The sequence below is a fragment of the Saccostrea echinata genome, unplaced genomic scaffold (assembly GCF_033153115.1).
Source record: "Saccostrea echinata isolate AGI-Se365-2 ecotype Australia unplaced genomic scaffold, CSIRO_AGI_Sech_v1 ptg000019l, whole genome shotgun sequence".
Lineage (NCBI taxonomy): Eukaryota > Metazoa > Mollusca > Bivalvia > Ostreida > Ostreidae > Saccostrea > Saccostrea echinata.
In genome coordinates this window covers 4,294,510-4,321,212 of record NW_026889768.1, presented here as the reverse complement: position 1 = coordinate 4,321,212, position 26,703 = coordinate 4,294,510, and the positions used below count along the sequence as shown (strand labels likewise).

Below are 26,703 nucleotides of genomic sequence, written 5' to 3'. Positions count from 1 at the left end.
AAGATTATAATTATGATCAAATTCAATAACAACCTTTGTCGTTGTTTGAATCTACAACAAAATGATGCAATCTTTGCCCTTTCCTTTTGAATTTAATATATGCAGTGACGAATCACAAGAAAAATTATTTTAGGGTCCAGTGTCAGAGCAAAAACGACTCTTTCTGTCCAGAAAATGAGTTGTGTTTAAATCAGATACTTGATTATAACTGAATATTTTATATACAATAAATGTAATCTTCTCGATATTTTTTCCACAGATCAAAGCTGTCTGCAAATAAATGTTAAGGACAAATGCTATTTGGCAGAAGTAACATGCTCACAAGAAAAAGGGTATTTATCTTTACATTTTTTCAAACCTGGTAATCAAACACTTGTATGTTACTTTGATTATTATAGGGTTTGTCATTATTTGAACAATGTAGTTTTAACATTTTCTAGAGGACCGTATGTTCCTAACTTAATCACACAATTAAATGGTTTGAGCAACCATCACAAACTATAGGTTCACATAGCAATAGGTTTCAAATTTATAGACTCCTGATATCTTTTAGTCTCCTGTCTACAGGTTTTACCGTATGCAATCATCGCAAAAATAATTAACATACTTGTATATTAGACAGACTGTGTATTTTTACCTACTATGCTGCAACCGTCATAATCCGTATAAACACAACATAGAAAGTATTGTATTGTTTAAATAACCTGAAGCCAATGAAACTATACCAGGTTATATACTGAATGGCCAATATATTATCATAAAATATATGTGAACAAGTGAATTCTACACATTCGATGCAGACATGGGATTTTAGGGGAAACGTTAAAACTCGTTGTTACGAAAATGGATAGAAAATTGTGTTTTCTGGAGTAAGATATATCATTCTGTATACGTATTAACGATGAAAACTATCATCGATACAAAAAAAGAAGAAGTATCTTTAATCAAAACGCCACCCTTTCAACAATTTTGTTCTGATTCAAATAAAACATTCTACACAAGTACACTAAACTACGACTCAAAATATCGTCGTTGCCACAACGCAACGTAGTTTTGAACTTAAATTTCTTATTCCCTGTATAATTTAAGAGTTCCAATAATTGAAGAACCTTTGTGCAATTTTATAATCCCTGGATGTTGTACACCTCTAAATCAAATTTACAGGAAATACTAGCTAAACTATATTTTTGTTAATTTTCTTAAAAAACACAAGGATTTTTATCATTTGATAACAGTTCAAAACTCCAAGTAATGTATGCTGATTTTTTGTCTAGGAACATCTGATGGTAGTATGATTTTAAATTAGGAATATCTTGGAAAATTATAATTGGGAAAGGTACATGTAGAGTACATGTACATGTTCGTTGCGTATGTCCTTAAAAAGGAACATGCGAAAATCTTTTCTGAATGCTATACTGTCATGTTGTAAATTTTGAATTTACCGGGTGGCATAGTTGTCATGTTGTAAATTTTGTATTTACTGCCATCCGGTAAATTCAAAATTTACAACATGACAATACCTCCTCCAGTTTTGATTTATTTAACAAACCTTTGTACAAGGAAATGGAACATCAGTTACATATAGATTGCTCTCCATGCATTGTCGCACAGGTCGGTGTAACAATCATTTCCATTTTAATACATATAATAATAATTATTCTTTTTTAACATATGCTTCAATGTATCAATTATTTATTTGATATTTCAACAACATTAACAGACTGACTACAGGTTTCACCATTGTACCTACCAATACAACAGATGAGGAAAGGTTTACAAATAGAAATGAAGAAAGCATCATCGCAATTGTATCAACAACACACCAGTCTACCATTTCATCTAATTCAACATCATCGTCAAATCGGGTATCAACAGAAGAACAACAAGGTTATATTATTGCGGTGGTTGTAACCATTATCATAATTCTTTTAATAGGCGGATTTATTCTTTGGTTGAAACGACGAAAACAAAAAGTAAGTATGCTACAAATATTTTGATTTTGTTTAGAAAATATACGCATTCAACAAAAAAGTTGATAAAAGAATTTTAAGAATCTCGTTTAAAGTCAACATTTCGCAAATTCTATGGTCAATACAATGACCTTGTTTGCAACTACAATCTATCGTTAAGTCGAATGTTGACTGACGTCTTTCATACAAATTTTAGGCCATACTTTTCCCACTGAATTCTCTAGGGATTTTTTGTTTACCCGATCATGAAAAAGAGCACACGGCAGGTGTGACCGGTTGACAGGGGATGCTCAATCTTCTAATGCACTTGACTCCACCTCTGTTTTCAGTTTGTATTGTTTGATTGGACATTGAGCTTGATAACTATTTGTTGTCCACATTTCTATTAAGTATAAATTAATTACAACTAAATCAGTGCAGGTAAGTAAAAAAGCCCCAACAATGATATGTACTTAAAATATTAGCTGGCAGAAGGTTGTGAACTTTCCGGATCAATCTATGACAGCATTTCAGTTGTTTTCCGCCCTCTTCATAATCAAAATTAACAAACACAAAAAAAGAAGGAGGTATATGTCCCTGCTCGAACGAATTGATATTGACTGTATTTAGTTATTTATAGATAATGGAGCAAGGCCTTTAGGTTATAAATGTTATCTTAGTTATCATTGCTATGATGAAATGATAGTTCACTTGACTTCTTCACTTCTTCATGTTCTTCACCAGAACGAATTCAAAAACACAAATTTCGCTGCAAAATGTTGTGCCTCTTTGTTGGTCATTGAGTTATTTGATTCCCCCTCCACCCCCTACCCCCTGAAATTAGGATTGAAGAAACAGCGTTTTTGTTTAAATTTTACAACAGCTAAATAAATGCTTTAATCATGCTGAATCCAGGACCATTTTAAGTCATTTCAGGGGGGGGGGGGGGCTAACATATTCTTGACAAGGAGGAAAAAATATCATGACGGTCCCGTTTTACAGAAGAGCTTACGACTGAGACAAAAATACATGTATAGTTTTTGTGAATATTTAATTATTTTCTTCTTTACGTTAGTCAGAAAGGGGAATTTAATCAAATTTTATAAGAATTTGGAAATACGTTTTTAGAGACAATTGAAATCGGAAATATTGGGTAGGACGGATTTAGAAACGGATGAAATTTTGATCTTCGTTTTAAATTCTTTTGAAAGAAAAACCAGGTCCCTGGAATAATACTTAAAGTTGCAAATATTAAGTGAATATATTGATTAAATGAGAGATGAGACCCTTGTACTTTTAAAAGTTCTTTCTTTCATTGAAATAGACTCACGAAATCTCGGATGAAAATGAAATGCTTCTCCGTAAAAGTAAGTTAATTTTATACAAATAATTTACTGAATTTATGGGGGAAAATCATCAATTTGCCTCCACAAATCATAATAATTTATAAATAAAGAGGATGCAGAAATATGCACATTTGGCTTGTGAAACACTCATATCTCAAATCAAAGCTATACGCACTGAAAAAAATAATACGGTTTCATCACGAATTTAGATGACCACGAACCATAGATTTTACTGTTAGAAATATTATTCTAATATTTAACAAGATGCGTTTGAGAAACACTGATGCCCCCGTATGGCAGCTTATGGTGAAGGTTAAAGTAAAGTTTCTTAAATGCAAGTCAAAATCCAGGCCAAAATATGAAAAATGTTGGTACCCAAAGAAAGGTCTTGTTTCGAGGAATATACCTGTGAAATTTGAAAGCCCTAGCTGCAACTGTTCAAAAGTTATGGCGAAGGTTAAAGTTTTTTAAAAGAAAGTAAAACGTCAAGGTCGAGGTCAAAGTTGTTGGTATCCAAAGGAAGGTCTTGTCACAAGGATTACATATGTGAAGTATGAAAGCCCTAGCATCAACCATTCAAAAGTTATGGCCAAGGTTAAAGTTTTTCATAAGTAGGTCAAACTCCTAGGTCAAGGTCTAAAGGTCAAAGTGGTTGGTATCCAAAGGAAGGTCTTGTCACAAGGATTACATATGTGAAGAATGAAAGCCCTAACGCCAACCATTCAAAAGTTATGGCGAAGGTTAAAGTTTTTCAAAAGTAGGTCAAACTCCTAGGTCAAGGTCAAAGGGTCAAAGAGGTTCATATCCAGAGGCGTCTTGTCATAAGGAATACGCATGTGAAGTTCCTAACTCCAACCGTTCAAAAGTTATGGCCAAGGTTGTAGTTTTTGAAAAGTAGGTCAAACTCCAAGGTCAAGGTCAAAAGGTCAAAGTTGGTATCCAAAGGAAGCCTTGCCACAAAGAATACACTTGTGAAGTTTGAAATCCCAAACACCAACTGTTCAGAAGTTATGGCCAAGGTTAAAGTCTCATAAAATTTTGTTAAAGTGGGTCAAACTCCAAGGTCAAGGTCAAAAGGTCAAATATGATGGTACCCAAAGATAGGTATTGTCACAAGAAATACACATGTGAAATATGAAAGTCATAGCTCCAACCAATCAAAAGTTTTGGACAAGGTTAAAGTTGACAAAGGACAGACAGACAAACAGATAAACAGACAGACAGGACAAAAACAATATACCCCCGGGATCTTTCGATCCCGGGGCATAAAAAATAAGAAAATGTGGTCCCAAAGAAAAAAAGAAAGATTGATGATACCGTAGTATGATTATACAATCAATCAGCATTAGACATGCTGTATCTAAACTGTAGCCACAAATAATTTTTAATAGGGTCATAAACGACATCACTAAATTTTTCTTTCAAATGGTAATTCAAGTACAACCAGTCTCGTGTTTTAACAAAGGGTATGTCTAATATATAACATGTTTTCAAAAATCATTAAAGGTTTACCTGACGATTTTTCTTTGGCGCTGTGCCAAACTGAAACCGAAGGCTTCCTCATTCGTTCCACACAAATCTACGACCTACCTCGTGATTTAGTTGTTACATGGAGAAAGAATGGTAAAAAAGTAAAGGAAAGTGACAAAATACGTACTTCGACACTGGACGGATATTTCATTCTAAAAATTAGCGATTATGATGAGACAGTTGAGGGAAAATACAATTGTATAATTCAAACGAGGGAGAGAACCATCGAGAGCAATATCATAAAATTAAAGATAGGTAATGTACACTTCTATGCCCTTTTATAAAAAAAACCCTTTAATATTATTGCGAAAAAAATACATCCTGTATATTACACTGAAGCAGAAAAACAAAATGATTTTCAACCCAACTGAAGATCACATTGTCGAGTATAGCTAAATGGACTTATGAAGAATTCAAGATGATTTTTAAAAATTTGTATGAGGGGTTTTGAGGAGTGTTTGGATACTGACATTGTAGTTACATGTATATTTTTTCATTGTATATTATTGAGAAGTTTTAATTTACGTAAAATATAATTTTTGTTAAGATTTGACTTATATTCATTTTCATCATTTTGCAGATGAGTTTATCGATCGATCTTGCCTGCTAAATGTTTTGATTTGTTGCATGTTGCTGCAGAGTGAGTACAAAATGCGTCTGCACGAAGATGTATCAATAAATGAATCACTTACAGCACTGAGTGTTCTATTCAAATTAAAAGATCATCCCTCTCTCCAATCACTAAAAGATATTGCTTCCTCCGAGACTGACATATTTCATGTCCAAAATGATATCATATCATTCAAGACAAAGGCAGAAGAAGAAAAACAGCTTGAAATCTATACATCTTGGGATGGTTTCCTCGACATATTTATCAAACATTCAGAATTAGAAAATATCAAGGACTACTGCAGGCAGGAATTAAGAAGAGAAGAACTAGCACCTGTCATTGAGAGGATGGGCTATGATTTTGTTATTCATTATCCTCTTCCAGACCCCTCACAATTTGCTTTTATATCTGCGAAATGTAAGTACATGTTATATGTAAGTATATTCAATATGTTTAAACGTATTACTAGTTTTAACTTTAAAATTTTGATTCATCCACATTGTTGACGAGACGAGAGATCGTTAAAATCAATAATGCAATGTACAGAAAACTTTACTCTTGAAAATCGGGCAGTTGATTGTAGATATGAATATATTTCAAGTTCACTAGGATATATCGAGTCGACATATCGAGTCGACGTATGAACGGAATTAACTATTTTTAATTGTTAAAAAAGGAGGTCTGCAATAACGGGGCGCAATTGGTAAACATGAGAATTCCGACAGATTGTTGGAAGACCTGATCTCCAAAAATTACATTAACATTGTCAACCAGAAATCAAGCATTTTTTTAGTATCAATTTCAGATTTAAGCACGTGTGCATGCATGTCCTTGTATTCAATTTTGATAGTAGCATTATGCAGGAACCAATTATACCCATCTGTATTCTAAATTTCGTTCTCTTTTGTTCAAAACTAAGAAAGTTATAGCTATTTAGAAATTTTAGCCAATCAAATTACAGTAAACGTGGATGTACGTGTTTTCCAGTTTTTTTCGTAAATAGCATACTGTAGAACACCTTATAATATACCGATGATCAAAATTGCAAAAAAAAAAAGGGGGCGGGTTATTGAGATTTTTATTCAGCAAATAAGAGCGAACCACACGTGCATGCACGTGCGTTTATGCCTTTTTAACTATGCCATCTTGTCTAAATCACAAATATATCTCTTCATACTGAGTATCAAAGCATTTCATAGGATATATTAAAGTTACGGCTATATCAAGTATATCAGTCATTTCACTCATTGCACCCGCACGCACGTGCATGCATGTGTGCGCAAAATAATCTTCATTCCGCAGATTTTCACAAAATGCCTACTAACCCTAAAAAGGTTTTAGCTCAATTGGATGAGAAGTTGTTGAGACCACTCATGGACAAAAAAGTACCCAGGAAGAAAAAATATAACTGGAGCAAAGCTCGTTGCAAATCATCAAGTAGGTCTTCCTTCCGATTTTCAGTTTCACTGCTTGGAAGGTTCTCATTATGGCGAACGTCATTCGACGAATTATGTTGGTCTGTCTTTGGTACATTTTTATAATCGAATTCTGGGAAGATATCCGGAAGCAATTTTTAGCTCACCTGAGCTGAAAGCTCAAGTGAGCTTTTCTGATCACCCATTGTCCGTCGTCCGTCCGTCTGTAAACTTTTCACATTTTCAACTTCTTCTCAAGAACCACTGGGCCAATTTTAACCAAACTTGGTACAAAGCATCCTTGGGTGAAGGGGAGTTTAAATTGTTACAAGTCCCCTTCAAAGGGGAAATAATCAAGAAAAGACAAATATTGGGTGGGGTCATTAAAAAATCTTCTTCTCAAGAACCTCTGGGCCAGAAAAGCTGTAACTTATTTAGAAGCATCCTGGGGTAGTGTAGATTCTAAATTGTTCAAATAATGACCCCTGGGGGTAGGGCAGGGCCACAATAGGGAATCCAAGTTTTACATTGAAATATGTAGTAAAAATCTTTAAAAATCTTGTTCTTGAGGACCACTGGGTCAGAAAAGCTGAAACTTATGTGGAAGCACCCTGGGGTAGAGTAGATTCTAAATTTTTCAAATCATGACCCCGGGGGGTTGGGCGGGGCCACAATAGGAAATCCAAGTTTTACATTGAAATATGCAGAAAAAATCTTTAAAAATCTTCTTCTCAAGAACCACTGGGCCAGAAAGGCTGAAACTTAAGTGGAAGCATCCTGAGGTAGTGTAGATTCTAATTGTTTAAATCATAACCCCTGGGGATTTGGCGGGGCCACAATAAGTACTACAAGGGGGGGGGGGGAGGGGTCAGGTGAAAAACAGCAAGGCCAAAGTTACTCAGGTGAGCATTGTGGCCCATGGACCTCTTGTTAACTACTTCCAGTTTGTTTCGATTGTACGTCAATATCTGCAAAATAGGTTATTTCAGGCTATCTCCATCGGTGTGACATTTATAATTCAATTTATTTGTACAGTGGCTGCAACGTTATTGTTGACAACTTACATGAACGATCACGTTACACGAACGATTCTGCACGATTAACGCACGATAAAATCTGTTACACGAACGATCCTTCACGCACACGATTCTACACGTTACACGATTGCTAACGCAAACACACGATTCTTCACGCAAAATAGTTCAAATTCTTTAGGAATGGATATTTTCAAAACGAAATAAGGCTTAATACTTATTTTAGATTTCAAATAATTATTGATATTATTTCATCGACTTTGAAAAATGAAAAAAAAAAATAGAAATGGGTATTTCTAAAACTAAATACATGTAAGATTTATTACTTATTTTAGATTACAAAAAAAATATTTACGTAATTCTCCGACTTGAGAAAACTGATTTTTTTTTTTTGGTTCTATCAAAAGATGTACATGTAGGTGGACCGTGAGTTTTGATTGAATTGGATTTCATAATATGCAGAAAGGGATAAGTTTGAGAAAAAAAATGAATTAAATTATAAGTTATATCCATGTTACCATGAATCTCTAAAATCAACAATTATTTTACAAATCATTTATTTGCAGAAATTCTAAAAATAATTAAAAGTAGTAAGCTCCAGAGATAAACACTGATAAACGAAACCCCGACAATCATGTCGTGTACATGTACATTCGCCGACTAAATATTTTTGTAAGCATTGAGAATTGTTTATTTATTTATTTGTAAATATATCTATTTTGATCTATTGATTTTAAAAATATCTTGACCATAATTAGCAGTAAACATAATTAACACTAGAGAAAAAAATCCTTAAACATCTAAGTACGGTTTATCACAAAAAACCACGCTATTTGACGAGAACATAATATTGTACGACTTGCTATATCGCTTATTTCCAAGCGATAATTAGTTCGTTCTGCTTTCAATTATGTAAATCGCGCTTCATTTATTTTATTTGGATTGAAAAAAAAAACCGACAAGCGAAATGCTTGTATAACAAATAACATTCCGATAAAAACTTACAAAACGAAATGTACACGTTTCTTAACGCACGATTAAAACCGCGAACGATTGAGTCTGATACACGCACGATCTCGCACGTTACACGAACGATCACGCACGTTACACGAACGATTCTACACGATTGGTTTGTCAACAATAACGTTGCAGCCACTGTAATATCTGTTAAAATAAGCAATTTCTGTACTATTTCCAATTTTGCCGGATTTACTTCATTCGAAGATTTTCTCACTAAATCACTAAATCGCTGAGATCTCCAAACCGGAAGTGACATCATCAATTTTTGTTTAAATTTTCTATCATACCTGAGAGTTTCATGCAAATCGAGCGATCCGTTTTCGAGAACACGTTTACACAAAATCGGTTAAAAAAATAAATGACCTGGCCAAACTTGAAGCTGCAAAAGTTTGAAAAAAATACCAACAACAGGAATATGGAATGGAAAGACACAAGACCTTTTTCGACCGAGGCCTCAAGGTACCTCAGTGCAAAAGGAAAATGGAGGAGGCACAGTTTGAAATGAACAGTTTGGAGTTTTTAGATGAAGTATCAGATGAGAATTTTACGGATAAGGAATATCAAAACCTCCAACGAGTTGCTCAAGAAAGATTATAAGACTTTGCGGAGGAACAATCAGAGCTGAAAGCTTTTTTTTTTTTTGGATAGAAAGGAACATAGTGTCACACCAAACAACACAACACTGTCTCCTATGGCACCACCATTTGTACCAAAACAGGACACAAGCAATGGACACATTAATGAAGTGTCGTCTAAGTTCCTCACAAAGAGAGATTTATTGTGCTGACTAATTGGCTCGGACCTGAGTAATCAAGATATTGACAAAGCATAAGGACGCCAGTGTGAATCCTGATGGTGCCTTAGCTCAACTATGGGAACGCTTGGAGGACAGATATGGGAGGCCGGATATGATCGAAGCAGCACTGAAAAACAAACTTTCTGCCTTCCCAAAACTCAGTATTAGAGACAAAAAACGATTGTATGACTTAGTGAACATTATCTCGGGAATAGAAGCAGCAAAAGAAATCCCACATCTCTCTTCGCCTTTCGCATACTTTGACTCATCAAGTGGAGTGAACCTCATTATGTCAATATCCCTTTACCAAGAGAAGTGGACCAGGTATGCAAACAACTCTAAGAAAGTCACTACATGACCTTTCCACCGTTCCATTTCTCCATGACACAGCACGGATGAGGAATGACCCATCCTTTTACGACGACAATGTGATTGAGACCACCAATATTGTTCGGGATGGGAGTCGACGAAAGTCACTGTACCCTACAAGCGCATCATCTGTGTCCGCAAGGAAAATTTACGCAAATGGACAAGTCAGAACATGCACAAATATGTCCCTTATATGAGACTGACCGTTCGTTGAATTGTTGTCGTGCCTTCCAAAAGAAAACTGTACCAAAGGGAAGGGAATTCCTTCAATCAAGAGGGATTTGTTTTAAATGTAGTTAAGAGAAACATTTGGCACAAATCAAAGGGATTCTGAAGGATGTTGGTGCGCACCACTTCCATTTTGAGAAAACCGACAGCTCCTTCCGAGCAATAGAACTTATGCACTTCAAAGCGCGAAACTACTAACTATAAGACTTCAGAAGGACCCTGATGAAAACATCACGTTGTGGAATTCATGAACAAGATTCTGGATAATGGTAATGCTGAGATTGCGCCATCGCTCTCTCCTCCAGAGGAAGAACACTGGAACTTGCCCCTTTTCACAGTTTAACACCCAAGGAAAGAAAGCATCAGATGTGTGTTTGACTCATCTGCCCAGATTCATGGACTCAGTCTCAACAGTGTTCTCTTACTGGATCAGACTTGGTAAACAGCCTTTTTGGGATCCTCAAAAGATTTCGCCAGTTCCACGTAGCGCTTACAGCAGACGTAGAGCAGATATTTTACCGTTTTTCATTTCTAGTGTGTCACAAAGACTACTTACGATTCTTATGGCACAAAGACAATGATATAGAGAAAGAACTCATAGAGTATAGGATGAAGAGACATGTGTTTGCGAATAGTGCATCCCCAGCAGTAGCTACCTTGGCTACCAGGACTTGGCAGAATTGTAAGAAACGCTGATGAGGACGTCCGGCAATTTGTTTGTAAAAACTTTTACGTCGAAAATTGGCTTTTAACTGTAGATACGGTTGTGGAAGCAGTCAACTTACTTTGCAAAACACAGAAAAAATCTTAAGGAGGAAGGGAACATCAGGTTGCACAAACCTCCCTCAAATGACTCAAAGGTTCACATTGCATTTCCAAAGGACGACCTAGCCAAGAACCTCAAGGATCTGAATCTAGATTTGGATGAAACCCATCAATGGACCCTTGGTGTGAGCTGGAATGTGTCCACAGAGACGTTTACATTTCAAGTCTCACGTACTCTTCATCCATATACAAAGAGGGGAGTACTTGCAACTATCAACAGCCTTTATGACCTAATTGGATTCCTTGCACCTGTTATAGTGAAAGGAAAAATGACAATACGCAATTTGATGTCAGGAGAAACTAGACTGACCCACTCCAAGAGGACCAGTACTCTCTAAAGTGTAAGTAGCGAGAGTCATTACTAACTTTAGATATATAGCAATACCTAGAGCTTATTCTTATTCTAACAGTGCAAAGGTCTTGCTCAGAGAAGTGCATATATTTGCTGATGCCTCATAAAAAGCAATTTGTGCTGTGGCCTACATAAAGACCTTCGAAGCTAGCGGTTCTCATCACCTAGACTTTGTTCATGCAAAGGGAAAGGTGGCACCTATACAGGGACATGCAATTCCGCGTCTGTGTGCCGCTGTGTTGGCATTCCAGCTAAAGACTACAATTTTGAACAAGATATATGATCGGAGAGATGGCATGACCATGTATTCAGACAGGAAGTTCGTGCTTGGATAAATAAGTAATGAGCTCAGATGATTATACGTGTATATATATATATATATAGGAAAAAGGGCAGAGAAAACGCCAGGCAACTTCTCATGAATGGGAATTTTGTCCTTCGGAAAAAAACCAAGCCCTGCGACCTTCAAGAGAGCAATTGGTTATGTGGACTATTTTCTCAGAAGCACAGACAACAACATCCCTAACCAATCAGTATATTCCACTGACAGATTTCCCTTAGCGGATGTGGAAAAAGAAAAGGAAGTGAGGCCTCTAGTGAAGACCTTGCATACGACTTGTAGAGATGCAGTGTATTATTCATGGTGCGAGCGATTTAGACATTTCTCCACTTGAATTGGACTCGCCAGAGCTATTGCGAGATTGCAGCACCTTGCTGAGGCCTTTAACAAGTCCAGTAGCTGCTTGGGATGGCACCAGTGTTCAATACCTAAGAGTGCTGAAGCTTACAAAAAGGCAGAAGAATTCATTATGAAGGCAGTTCAAGAATTCTTCTTTGAGGAAGTTGAAAGCCTTATGGAGGGGAGAGCAATCAAGAAAGCAAACTCCGTCTTGGCCTTGTCACCTTTTTTTTATATTACAGAGGTCTTCTCAGAATTGACGGAAGATTAAGACGTGAAACCGGATCACATAATCAGATTGAAGTTTGTCCTATCTTGATACCGAAGGGAAGTCATTTAGCAATTTTGTTAGCTCTGCATTGCAGGGAACTGATCTTTCATTAAGGTCGACGCCCAACAGAATGGTAACTATGCAACATAGGACTGATTGTGGGAGCGAAAAAGTTAATCAACAGTCTTCTGGGGGAAATGTGTCATCTACAAAAATATTACGTGATACATTCTGCTCACTCAAAATTGCCGAGGACAGCTAATGTCCTGCACCCCCTTTTACCTTTTTGTCGGGGTAGATGTATTTGGTCCTTGGAGCATCACTGCCTGCAAGACCAGAGGAAGTCATGTAACACAAAAAAGATGGATGGTACTTTTCACGTGTCTAACCAGCAGGGCAGTCCACATTGAAATTTTAGAGGAAATAAGCACCTCAAGCTTTATCAATGCAATGAGGCGCTTTTTCGTTATTCGAGGGCCAGTAAAAACCTTCAGATCAGATCGTGGTGCAAACTTTATCGGGGGAGTGAAAGAGTTGGGCATGACCTGTGTTGTGGCAGAAGATTGCTCTGTAAAGAAGTACTTAGCAGAAAATGACTATGTTTGGGTTTTCAACCCACCACAAGATTCCCATTTCGGAGGTGTGTGGGAGCGGATGATAGGAATTGCGCGTAGGATTCTAGATGGAATTTTACTTTGCAGAAAATAAATCAAAGATCTTACTCATAAAGTTCTTGTTACCCGCATGGCTAAATTAAGCGCTGTCATGAATTTCTGTAATTTCCAGTTAGTTTTGAAGATATCATAAAAATGTCTCGAAAATTTACACCTGGTTCATGTCTTAAACGACCTCTACAAAGCTTCCATACTAGGCACTTTCGGAAAATTTGAAAATTCAGGTGCAGAACTTCAAAATGTGATCTATAATCGCTGAAAATATCAGCACTCTAACTTTGTCGTTTTTTGAATTTCTGTTCAGACAAAATCGTCAGTTAAAATTGGATTAAAGGCCGACAACTTCCGACCAGAAGTGAAATGTGAGGAATTGAACAAGAAAGGATCATCCTCAGATCTGACACATCTGTTTCATATTTGGATATTTTACTTGAAAAAGACGTTAATGGTAATGGTAAACAACCAAGCTTTATGATAAATGTTTATGCGTCAGATCTTCAGATAAACGCGATAACTTTTCAATCGTCAACTTCCCTTACTAATGCAGCAAAATACCTTCATCACCTGCATACGGGGTTTATATCTCTCAGTTGATTCGATACACAAGAGCATGCTCTACGTATGTACAATTTCTAAAACGAGGTAAATTATTGACAAACAAGTTGATGGAACAAGAATATCAGCTGTCTCGTTTAAAGTCATCATTTCGTAAGTTCTATGGTCAATACAATGACCTTGTCAGCAAATACAATTTATCTTTGAGTCAAATGCTGACTGAAGTTTTTCATACTAATTGTTAGGCCATTTATTTACACACCGAATTGTCGACGGATTTTTCCGTTATTTCCTGATCATGACAAGGAGTACACGGCGGGTGTGACCGGTCGGTAGGGGATGCTCACTCCTCCATGGCACCTGATCCCACCTCTGATGTTTTGGAGGTCCGTGTTTGCTCTGCTCCTATTTTGTATTGTTTAATGGACTTTTGAGCTTGAATACTGTTCGTTATCTACAAATATTTCATCAGAACGCGTCATCACTGAAAATTTTATGAAAATCGATCAAAAAGTTAAGGTCAGACGATACATTCCTCAAATATCTGTTTTGCATATCTTCATATTATATGGAAAATATTCAAAATGTTAATTACCTTCTGATTTCTAAACTAATAGTCCGATTCCGCAATGGTTATTTTACGTAAAAAACCGTTTTCGAGTTTGATATTTATAATGCGCATGGCGCTTCCGGGGAGTTCACGCTTTACCTTAACCCTTTAGTGCACAGAAAAACACAGTTAAGATCAGCGCTATTTATAGATAATAATGACCTAGGACGTTTAAATATTATCGACTTATGTCGAGGACGAGGGTTTCATACCTTGCCGACCTGATCTTTTCCTGATTTATAGATCGACATGTTTGATTTAAGAAAAAAAATGTACAGTTTATATTCATGATATTTGTTATTTTTCTTTTAGCATGGGTAAAAAGTATTGTTGCGTCCCATTGTGCCATAATACGTCTACTTCTGTCCAGCAAGACGGTTCAAAAGTCATTCTCCATAGATTTCCCATGTCCCAGAAAAAAGCGCATATCAGACGTCAATGGATAAGCAAAGTAAAAACTGTTAGGGCTAATTTTATTATAAGCGATAGTTCAAGAATATGCAGTGCTCATTTTAAAACCCCTTTCACAGACGAATCCATTCCAACAATTTTTCCATCAAAACCAGTAAAAGAAATTAAAGAAAGAAGACCATTAACACGACACACTGATTCTACTAGCAACATTACTAATTCAGAGACTAGTTCCAGTGACAGTACTTATCCTGATGAAAAAGGTACATCAGTTGACTGTAATGAAAATGAACCTGTTAAAGAAAATACCTCTGAACAAAACATTTTACCTGAAACAACAAACACAGTACATAAAAGTACCAGTACAAGTCCCTACAACATCACATTTGATGTGGGAGTACAAGCAGGTCACTCTTTCTGCTCAACCAATGATGCTGCTGTTCAGTGTGATTTGCCTCGAATGGTTTATGAAGACATCAGGAACAGTGATGAAAAAGTTCGCTTTTATACAGGCTTCCCTACATTCCAAGTTTTATGGTTGTTCTTTTTAACCCTTCTAAAACATGGTGCAGAAAAATTACACTACTGGGAAGGTGAAAGACGTTCAATGGGTGACAAGCAATATCATCAAGACGGCCATCAGAAACCAGGGAAAAAAGATTTCTACGACCCATAGATGAATTCCTACTAACATGCATGAGACTCCGACTCGGACTGAATCAAGAACATTTAGCTGATATATTTAGAATTTCAAAAACTAGTGTATCAAGAATATTCAATACTTGGGTGAACTTTATATATGATCATACTAGAGGTTTAATTGCATGGGAACAGATACTTGCTAATTTACCGAGACACTTTAACGATCACTCAGATACTCGTCTAGTAGTCGATTGCACTGAATTTTTTGTGGAAAGACCATCATCTCTTGTAGCTCAGTGGTTAACTTGGTCCGAGTATAAGCATCACAATACATTCAAAATACTTATAGGGGTAACACCAAATGGGATGGTATCATTTGTATCTAGGTTATGGGGAGGGAATGCATCTGATAGGCACATAGTTCAAAATGATGACTTAATACCTAAATTGTCCCCAGGTGATGTTATTATGGCAGACAAGGGTTTTACCATAGAAGATTTACTGCCTGCAGATATTGGTTTGAATGTTCCTCCTCGGGTGTCAACTAAAAGTCAAATGTCTTCATCAGAGTTTTTTAAAACTGCACATATTGCCTCAGCTAGAATAGTAGTAGAGATGAAAATGGAGCAAATTAAGAATTTTCAAATTCTGAATTCTGTATTACCTCTCTCGGAAGCACATCTGTCGGAACAATTAATTGTTATATGTGTGTCATTAACCAACTTGTTACCACCTCTTCTACAGTAAAAAATAAATTTATGCAGTTGCTGTTTAATACTTGTACAGAATAGCTTTGCTTACGACACAACATTATATACAGTAGTTGTGAATAGTTTTTATTTAGGGATATTCAATATGAGGCTTCAGGATTACATGTATTAGTTAAACATCATGAACTTATATAAAATCTTACTAATGTATATACATGTATATATTGAGCTAAAGAAATTAAAGTTGAACTGTCCAAAATATAAATGTTATTCGACATCACCATTAGCTTTGTGATCCACCCTTTGTTGTTTACTAAATATATAGAGAGCTGTGTTCTGTACAAGTTTAGAATAAGGGTAATAAAGATAACAAAATTTTGTTTTTTTTATTTAATACAGTATATATCCAATTTCAGGCCTGGTTTTCAGCATAAAATAAGTTTCAAATTGCCCAAATATAAACATTAAAATTTGTCCATGCAATCAGTATAAAGAAATACCACGTTTCACTCTACTGGTAAACAGTTCTGGTATAATTCCACTAAGATAGAATGCTTTCAATTTTGGTAACATATATTTCCAAATTTCAGGTGAAAAAGTTATTCTCTGAACACTTATTCCTCTCTTTGTCCATACAACAAAGTCAACCCATTCAAGTTCATAAATAGCTAATTGTCCTTGTATTTGATACATGTAATTATGTTTTTCTTTCAGAAACAGATTTTCATTGCTTTCTGTACAAAAAAAATTTCCATCCTTCCCACATTCTGTAGGTACCATATGCCTCCATGGTTTTTTACTTTTTAAAGAGCCAAATGGACATTTAACTTCAAGTAACCCAGTCCCACAATCCTCACAAATGACAAGGCCATCAATACTTGCACCTATATATGGATATTTTGGATTAACAAGCAGACCCCTGGATTCTATCTGAACTTTCTTGCACTTTTCCATATGGTTCTGAACATAATGTTCCACAGCCACAGGTTCATATTTACGACCATATTTTAAGCTTTTCACAGTATCTGGAATGGTTACATACCCGCGAATTTTTGTAACAAGATTGTCAGGTTTGGTAGTTAAACGTTTCACAACCTCGCCCATAACCGAGGCTGTAACAAGACAACTTCTTGCCTCTCTCCAGTTTTGGTTGATATGTTGACCCCTTGTTCCTTTTTCCAAATTAAGACTTACTTCATCAGTAACCATCAAATTTGAAAGAAAATTATAAAAAGTATCTATACAGTTCTTGGAATTTAAGTCCACATGATCTGCGTACATGAAATTTGGAATGAAAAGATTTAGAAAAGAACTTATATCTGCCGGTTTTGCAGTAAGAGTTTGATAAATCACACTTTGGGGATATAGATCTTTCAAACCATTTAAAATCTCGTTTAAAAAAATTTCACTATCATCTTGGCTTGGTAAACACCAGGATAAGGCTTCACTTTTTCCACTGGGTTCTCTTTATCAGTTTTATAAAAGCTTATATCACATACTCGCTTTGGACTAGGTTTCCTCCGCAGTGGTCTGGGCCGATCCCATCTGCATTCATTACTTGTGCATGCCCTTTTAGTTTTTACTAATGTGTACAATAAGGTACCTATATGCGCATAAAGTCCTGCTGCTCCTGCTTTACAGTTACACTCTGCCTGAAGAATATGCCCAGATGTTTTCATAGTACAAATGTGTAATGAATAAAAATTTGCAGTTTTACCAAAGTTTCCAACAATAACATTTTGTCTCATTGAAGGCATACAATTGCATCTAATATAACAGTATTTACATTCTTCTTTCACTTCATTGAATTCAATGTCCTTGACAAATCCTTCATTACTCAATTTCTTTGCCTTCTTCATTTGACGTTCAAAATTTGTTGTTCCTCCTGTGGGATTTTTATGGTATAAAAAGTAGGCATCAATATCTTTGATTGAAATATCAGGAATGTCTTCACTTTCAATAGATTTCCAATCTTTGGACAATGTTTGCACTGGAACAATGGATTCATCACTCTTTGAAGGAGAATCATTGGTATCGCTAGCTTCATCTGAGTCTATACTATTACTCATTGCCCTGTAGACTCTGTTTATAAGAACTTCTTTGTTTCCAGACCTCTTCAGTCCTCTTTGTGATAACCATTCCTTCAGTTCTGCCACTCTTAATGACTTCAATTCATCCAATGACAGATGTTTTTCTGCATCACAGTATTCACTCTCTGTGTCTGAATCAGATGACATGACTAAAATAAAAAAAAAAAACACTGAAAAAAGTTTTCTTCATTTTCAACCCTATATCTTCTGACACAGAGTTCATTCAGGAAACTGTAAACATATTACATTTGGCTATGTCTTTATTTACAACCTAATACGTTTTTGAGCAATTTTTCAAGGTTTAAACAGTGTTATCTACATAGTAAGTAGACTAATTTAAGGTCAGGAAAATACTTATTTACAAGTTTTCTGGTTTCATGAATTTTCACTATTAACTGACTAATCAGTTAATCACTTATGTATTTGATTTTATCAGTTGAGAACAATAACTTCTACACATCAAATAGATAAGAATTAACACTTTTGTAAACTGCGTTAAAAAAAACATGTAACCAAAATACTTTTTTTTTCGACATGCTATCCTCCCCCCCCCCCCCCCATATCTGTCGTTTCAAACAAACGTAGCTTCTATTGATTAACACCAAAGTATGAAATGCTTAAATTAATCATATATTTAAAGGAAAACATGAAAACTCACCTGTTTTTTAATCTTCAAGCCAGTAACCACGCTTTGCACATGATAAACACATGGTACGTCGAGAAAATATTGAACTCCCCGGAAGTAAATATTGCGTCAAAAGTAACATCTAAACTGTTGACGGAAATTTTTACGAAATCGGTATTTCGGAACCGGACTATTGCTGGTTGTCTTTAAAAAACTGAAACACTAAAAAATGTGATATTGGCAAATTAGGTTTTTTTCAAAAGGATTTTATAGGAAACATCACCCTCTGGTATCTTGCACAAATGCCTGGTAAGGTACCTCAATTTTTTGCGAGGAAGCTTGTTAAAGTTGTAATACTTCAGTGACAAAATCTTAGAACAATTTATATATTATTGAGGAACGTATCGTCTGTCCTTAAGGAGATATCTTCTGCACAAAAATTTTAAAGAAAAGGTGGAATAATAAGAAAAGTTAAAAAGAAACGATTTAACAATAGAAGAGTCTTCTTTCTCCTGATAATAATAATAATAATAATAATGATAATAAGGTCTTATGAAGAAAGTCGGAAGACCTTAATGATAAGATACAGACGGAAAACAATAAGATCTTCCAAAGGAAGTCGGAAGACCTTACTAATAAGATTAAACAGTAGAATCACCATAAGGTCTTCCGCGAAGACGGAAGACATTAATAAGAAAAAGTAAAAATATGGGGAATATAGTTACCTGTAGGCGTTGTCTAATAGGATTTGAGACAGCTTCACGTAACTTTTTTTTTGGAGTTAAATCAGGAGGACAATTTAGATTAACAATGAATGATGTATGATGGGTTGCCTTCATAACGTCACGAGAATGACATCATAATGTAACTTGTTTATTATTTCAAATCTACTGATGAGCCCGCATGGTGCGAAAGCGCTATAGATTAAAGTTTGAGTTTTTCATTTAAATTTGGAATTTATTTTATCCCTATACCAAGGAAAAATTTTTTAATGAATATATATATATATATATATATATATATATATATATATATATATATATATATATATATATATATATATATATATATATATATATATATATATATATGGGTAAATATCTGTAAGAATCCATGTCGTTATTCCGGTCTCGATTTATTTTCATACAAGCTTAAAATTTCATCTACGTAAAAGTAAGGTATTATGCAGTCACAAACATAATATATTAAAGTCAATTTGTATCATACATTTGCACTAATATTATAGCAATATTTATTGTATTTTACATTTAGTGAAAATCCCGGAGGAAGTTTTGCTTATGGGAAAAAATGATAGAGAAAATTTTGTCAGAGATCTTAAGATAGGTGGCACACAAGTGTTCCATGGACAAGGAATGTTGGTTGGTTGGGCTGGCGCAGGAAAAACAACCTTGATTAAAAAACTTAAGGGAGATCGAGACCTAACTACTACACAAACAAAAAGTTTAGAAATACAGCAAAACCTTTTCAAGATGGACATTGAGGGAGGACAGCTCAAAGGTTTTTTTTCCCTTCTATTTCATTATCCGCAGTATAATTTTATGTGTCTGAATTTTTCTTTTTGTAGAGAAAAAGAATCTAAGTACATACATGTAAATGAAAAGATTATATATATATATATATATATATATATATATATATATATATATATATATATATATATATATATATATATATATATATATATATATATATATTAGATAGATAGATATATTTTTTTTCTGAAAGTTTGCCTTCTTCATGAAAAGGAAGGACCAGCTCTGAACATGTCAATCCGTTCACTGAAATCACAAAATGATCTTAAAGAAAGTCAAAATAATCAAAAGGAAAACGACCTAGCTGCAATCAAAATACACGAAGAACCAAAACAAATTTCGCAAACTACATCAACGAGCTCAAAAGTTGTCGATGATAAGGAAGAATCCACACAAGTGATTAGCAGTTCGTCATCTTCAAATCCTCAAAATGCATGTACATCACATACTGAGAATGAGCTGAGCAGTAATGTGCTACCAAAGAACATCCGAGTCCAACCACAGAAAATGGAGGAGGAGGACGAAAAGTTTTCATTGACAATCCAAGAAAAAGATTTGAAAATTGTAACTATTCTGGATTTTGGAGGACAAAGTGTATACTACGCATGTCATCATGTTTACTTAAGTCCACGGGCATTTTACATTTTAGTCGTAGATTACTCAAAAGATTTCTATTCAAAGGCCAAAGAAGTTTGCGAAATAGCAGATCTTATATATTCAGACTGGAGATACATAGGTATTATGTCACTTTATTTATTTCTTAATAGATATATATTTTTTTTAATAGAGAAATAGTCTAATGAATGAAAGTATAATTTTGTAATTTAGTAATTTTTTTTTACAGCTATAGATATTGTAATGGGCTATTTAATTGAGGTATTCTATCTTAATATCAGATTACATAAGATATTGGATGTCTTCAATTCATACCTTCGGTTCTGTGAACGCACCAGTTATAATAGTAGCCTCACACACAGAAAAAATACCAAAAGAGAGACAGAAAGAGGTAATTTATCGTTGTTCATAAAAAGTTAACTGCTCTTTAAACATGCCATAAGTGAATAATTGTTTTTAAAGAATTTCATTTGAAAGAAGGAACTTGCTAACAAAAATATAGAAATAGCTATTTTTGGCCTAAAATTATTAGTTTTGATTGAAGTTGATTCTCTCATAAAGGGGATTTATTTTCAAGCCACTCATAATTGCAATATATGTAATTTTATATGCAATATATAAATAAATCCTGTAAAAAGTATGTTTTAATTTGTTAAAAGATTTATTTTAGATCTGAAGGATTTAGCGATAAATTGTTCATATGCACGTTTTGGTCTTCATTTTGGACGTTGTTGTATTGGGTTTAAAACATATTTTCAAATTCTAACAATTTTAGTCAATGTCTCATTGAAAAATAAATATGAATGAAGTTTGCTAATAACTTGTTTGATCACTTTTCAGGAAATGAATTCGCTGTGTGAAAAAATAATGAATGATTTACCGGATCCTCTTCGAATACACATAAAAAATGATAGAATTTTTGCAGTTTCCAAACTTTCAAATAAGAATTTGAAGGAAATTAATGGAACCATTGTTAAAATTCTTAAAGACCAGCTTCACTGGGGGAAATTAATACCAACTTCCTGGTTGCGACTGGAAGTTAACATGAGAAACATAAAAAAAGAAGTGATAAGGGCATTAGATCTTTGGGAAGAAATAAAAAGAAATACATCCATTGGAATTGACAGTCAAAATGATTTGTTGACAGCTTTAAAGTTTTTCCATGAAATGAAGATAATCCTTTTCACGACAACTAAACCTGCTAGTGAGTTTATCATTCTGAATGTACAGTGGTTTATTGACGCATTTCAGTGTATAATTGACCCAGAGAGTCCAGCCAGACTTGACAGCAAATGCTGTGGAAAATGGAAAGATTTTACTAAAACTGGTCTTTTGACTAAAGATTTACTGGAATCAATGTGGCAAAGAAAACAGACGTATATCGATCATGAGACACCACTGCTTCATTATATGACTCGCTTTGGATTGCTGGCAGAAGTCGGAGATAAGATTTGGTACGTACCTTGTATGAACAAGCAAACGTTTGAGGAAGGGGAAATTCTTCAAAATTGTACTATGTCCTCTACACTTTGTTTTGCCTTTGAATTCCTCCCAGTAGTAATATTCTTTCAACTTGTTACTCACTGCATTAACAATTGTGGCTGGAAGGTCTGGAAAAGGCAGCTAGAGTGTGTATATCATACAGCGGTCATTCTGGAGCACAAATCAAGTTTATCACACGTATTGCACAAGATTATAATAAAATATTCCGACAAAAATACATCATTTTTTTCTGGTGAAAATTTACATTATTCCATAGAAATAAGAGTATTTGTGCTTGAAAACAATAAGCTGGATTCTAGTCTTGTAACAGAAGTTAGAGACGGCATACAAAGGTTTCTCCAGACTGTGTCATCTGAATCCACGGATCGACATATGAAATTCCGTGTTGGAATACGTTGTAGAAATATAATTGGAAAGGAATCATCAATTCTTCCCGAGGAATTTTTTTTGGATTCACGTGGAAAAGTCGAATGTTCAGGCTGTAAAGACCGTGCGCACACTGTCGAATGTGATAATCTTTATACTATTTGGAATGTAAGTAAATATCGTCTGGTCATTGGCATCATCTGCAGATCTATATTTTACATGATTGCACTTGTATATGATTTCTTGAACATGAATTTGCTTTCATATGTAAAATAAAAAAGGAAAAAATAAAAAGAAAGAAAGAAAGAAAGGTTTTTAGTTCATAATTAGAACTATAACATACATGAAAAATTATTTTCAGAGTAAAGAAAAAGAAGATCACGTATTTAAAGCCGTCGGTGAGTGTTGAGTGTAAACTTTCACCTAAATAAATTGTTTGAAAACATGCAGAAATATTATTTATTTTCTTAATCATTTGAACTCAAACATGAGTCGTTTCAATAACAAAGAAATTAAGAGGTCCATGGGACACATCGCTCACCTGAGTTACTATGGCCCTGCTGTCCTCCAACAGTTTTTTTTCTCTATATTCCTTTGTAAATCTTCAATCAGATATCATGGCCCCACTCTACGTCCTGTGGGATATTTCCATAAATTGCTATTTTGTTTTTGAGTAAGAGATTTTACAAAAATAATTCCTATTTGTTTAATTTTTTAAGAATTCCTATAAACTCCTAGGTAAAACTTTGATCGCCAATTATGGCCCCATCCTTGCTCCGGGGGTCATGATTTTAACAAACTTAAATCTGCACTACCTAAGGATGCTTCCTTAAAGTGCTTCCATAAAGATATGACTTAATCATGGCGTTGCTATTCTTTAAAGATTTTTCCTATGTACTCCTTTCTAAAATATTGATCGCCCATTGTGGCCCCACCCTTCCTACGGGGTTCAATATTTGAAGGGAAAAAAACTTGAATCTACACTACACGAGAATGCTTCCATGAAAATATGACTAATTTAAACCTTGCTGTTCCTTAGAAGATAAGAAGATTTTTTTAAAAAAAAATTCTAAATTTTCGTATGTAAAATTTTGATGGCCCGTTGTGACTCCATCCTACTCAGGGTTATGATTTGAACAAACTTGAATCTACACTACTTGTATATGCTTCTATGTAAATATGACCAATCAAAACTTTGCTGTTCTTAAGGAGAAGATTCTAAAATTCTTATGTACAGTGGGGTCATAAAATTTTTTTTGAGGATCAAAGTTTTACATAGTAATATATAGGAAAGCATGTTTAAAAATCTACCTTATGAACAGCAAAGCCATGATTAGCCATATTGATATGGAAGCATCCTCAAATAGTGCAGATTCAAATTTCTCGAAGCATGACCCATGGAGGTAGAATTGCCTTACAATGGACGAACAGAGTTTTAAATATTGATATATTTGGGGAAAATCTTCTCAAAACAGCAAAACCATGATTATTCATATTGATATGGAAGTATCCACAGGTAGTGTAGATTCAAAGTTGTTCAAATGATGACCTCAAGGAGTAGGGAGGGGCCACATCTTTAAAAATCTTCTTCTCAAAAACAGCAAAGCCATGATTAGCCATATGAATGTAGAAGAATCCTCTGATGGGGTACATGGGGGTAGGTTGGGGTCACTACAGGGAGTTAAAGTTTTACATAGTAATATAGAGGAGAAAAAATCTGCTGATGAAGAACAGCAGGGTCATATTTTAAGCATTGTGGCCCATGGACCTCTTGCTTTCTTCTTAATTCTTTCTTATAAATAAGGTAAACCATGTAAACCAATAATTATTTTAGGCAAGTATGGCGAAGTAAAGTGTGAATACAGGCTCCTGGAGAAAGTGACTGAACTAGAGAAAATTGAAATCGATGTTGAAGAAATTCATCACATAACCTGCAAATATTCCAATAGCATATGGATAAGCGATCTTGACAATCGATTTCTCCAGATTAATTCCACAGGAAAAATTCTCAGTGAAATAAAATGCGATGCCTATACAACAGGATTGACAATGAATGAAAACAATGAGCTTTTGTTCACAGATCCAGAGGAACGTTCTGTACAAAAAGCAAAAGATAATGGGAGTATCAGATTGTTGTCTAGAACGGGAGACTGGGTTCCTCGTTGTATTCATTCGTCGCGTTTTACAGAAAATATATTTGTTGGGCTTACAAGGAAGATAGAAAATGAAAAATTGGTGGAAGAGGAGGCAAAAATTTTGCGATATGAAAAAACAGGCAACAGAATTTTGCAGGAGATCCAGTGGAATGCTGAACATAAACCTCTGTACCGATTCCCTCATCATATAGCAGAAAATTCTGAGGGGAAAATTTTTGCATCAGACTACCATTTGAGAATGCTAATAGCTGTAGATAAATATGCAAATTTAGAGTTCAACTTCAAGACAGATGATTTTTGGCCTCATGGGGTTATTGTTGATTATGTAGGAAATGTCTTGGTATGCAACGCGTCCTACAAAAGTTCTGGGGTTCTTGTTCTTGATCAAATGGGCAATATACTTGCAAAAATATTAACAAGGAATGACAATGTACGAAATGTCAGGAATATTTGTGTCGATGACGCAAATAAGCTTTATTTGATACAGAAAAATGCCAACATGATAAGAGTGTTCAAGTATTTAGAGCGTATTTGATCACACGAAACGGGCAGTTTTTCTGAATGAAATAGTCGGCGGAAAAATTTTAACATTTTGTTTTACTTATTAGAACATTTTCAACTGTGAAATACTGTAATTTATCTATGAAATAGAAGTCATGTGTTTTCACACTGTGAATATATATCAATTTGATATTTTTCACACTGTGAGAAAAATATCAAAAGTTCGGCATAACTCTCGATTTCCCGTCCCTTCACGAAGAGTGTCCTAAAAAATGACCCTTAACCTTTTGTAGGATAGCAAGAGTAACTTGACAGAGACATTACTGCCAAAGTTTCTCCAAATTGTTGTTAAATTCCACGTTTACAATTCTCAATTTCACAAAACTTTATCTATGACGTCTCACAAGTGCTCAACTATGAAGTCAAAGCCCACGACACTGCTTTGCGAAAAAACAAACAAAGGGGGGAAATCGAAAAATCTAGACCCACTCGTGAAATAAATTCCAAACCCAACTACAAAACATTAAATTTCTTTTATAATTTCCCAGATAAAGATACAGAAACCAACAAACTTTTTTCGATTAGAGAAATTACATACTGACATTTTAATTAAGGAAATGAGTTTTTGATTGATGCAATACTTTTTCTTTTTAAAATAGAAATTCTTACTTAGTATATATTTAATTTTTTATGCTCCAAAAAGTCCACTGATGATTGTAATCCTTTGATTCCTTTGATTACTCTTGTTTTTTTTTTAACTAGCACCATTGAAAGGTGGAACAACCCTCTGATAAGAGGGATAACTTCCAGAGAAACTGATTTTAAAATGTATAGACCATTATATAGTCAGTTTGATAAACCAAATTATGACACAAATATTGACTTTTATTTTCTTTTGTCATTTTTATGGCTACTAAAATTATTGATATAAAACGTTTGCACACAGTGTTTTGTAAAAGTTGTCTCTATCTCTTTTAATAAAAATTAATAATTTATTATGTAAAGATTTACAGTTTGTTTTTCATTGGTGCATTTAGTATTTTAAATAATGATAACTGTTGCTGATGGAATTTTGTTTTTTCAATTATATATAACAGGTGATATTCTGACTTAAAAAGCAACGCGTCATTATGTTTTCAAATATGAATTTAATACACATGTATGTATGACACTAAATCTTATTATCATATTTTGTGGTGTGATAATAAATTATTGTTCTTTCGTCTCAAGTTTTTTTCATATAATGGTTAGGCATAAAATTCATTTTT

General features: G+C 34.6%; 1 protein-coding gene across 1 annotated transcript; it reads left to right on the top strand.

Annotated features, from left to right (window-relative positions):
- The first annotated feature begins 265 nt into the window (after nucleotides 1–265).
- LOC133189767 (uncharacterized) lies at nucleotides 266–26,485 on the top strand. Its single transcript, XM_061325168.1, has 11 exons — nucleotides 266–332; nucleotides 1,721–1,973; nucleotides 3,274–3,316; nucleotides 4,802–5,080; nucleotides 5,406–5,852; nucleotides 20,014–20,259; nucleotides 20,488–21,030; nucleotides 21,191–21,300; nucleotides 21,750–22,946; nucleotides 23,140–23,176; nucleotides 24,613–26,485. Exons 3-11 carry the CDS (start codon nucleotides 3,301–3,303, stop codon nucleotides 25,467–25,469), a joined length of 3,732 nt encoding a protein of 1,243 aa, XP_061181152.1. The 5' UTR covers nucleotides 266–332; nucleotides 1,721–1,973; nucleotides 3,274–3,300; the 3' UTR covers nucleotides 25,470–26,485.
- The last annotated feature ends 218 nt before the right edge of the window (nucleotides 26,486–26,703 follow it).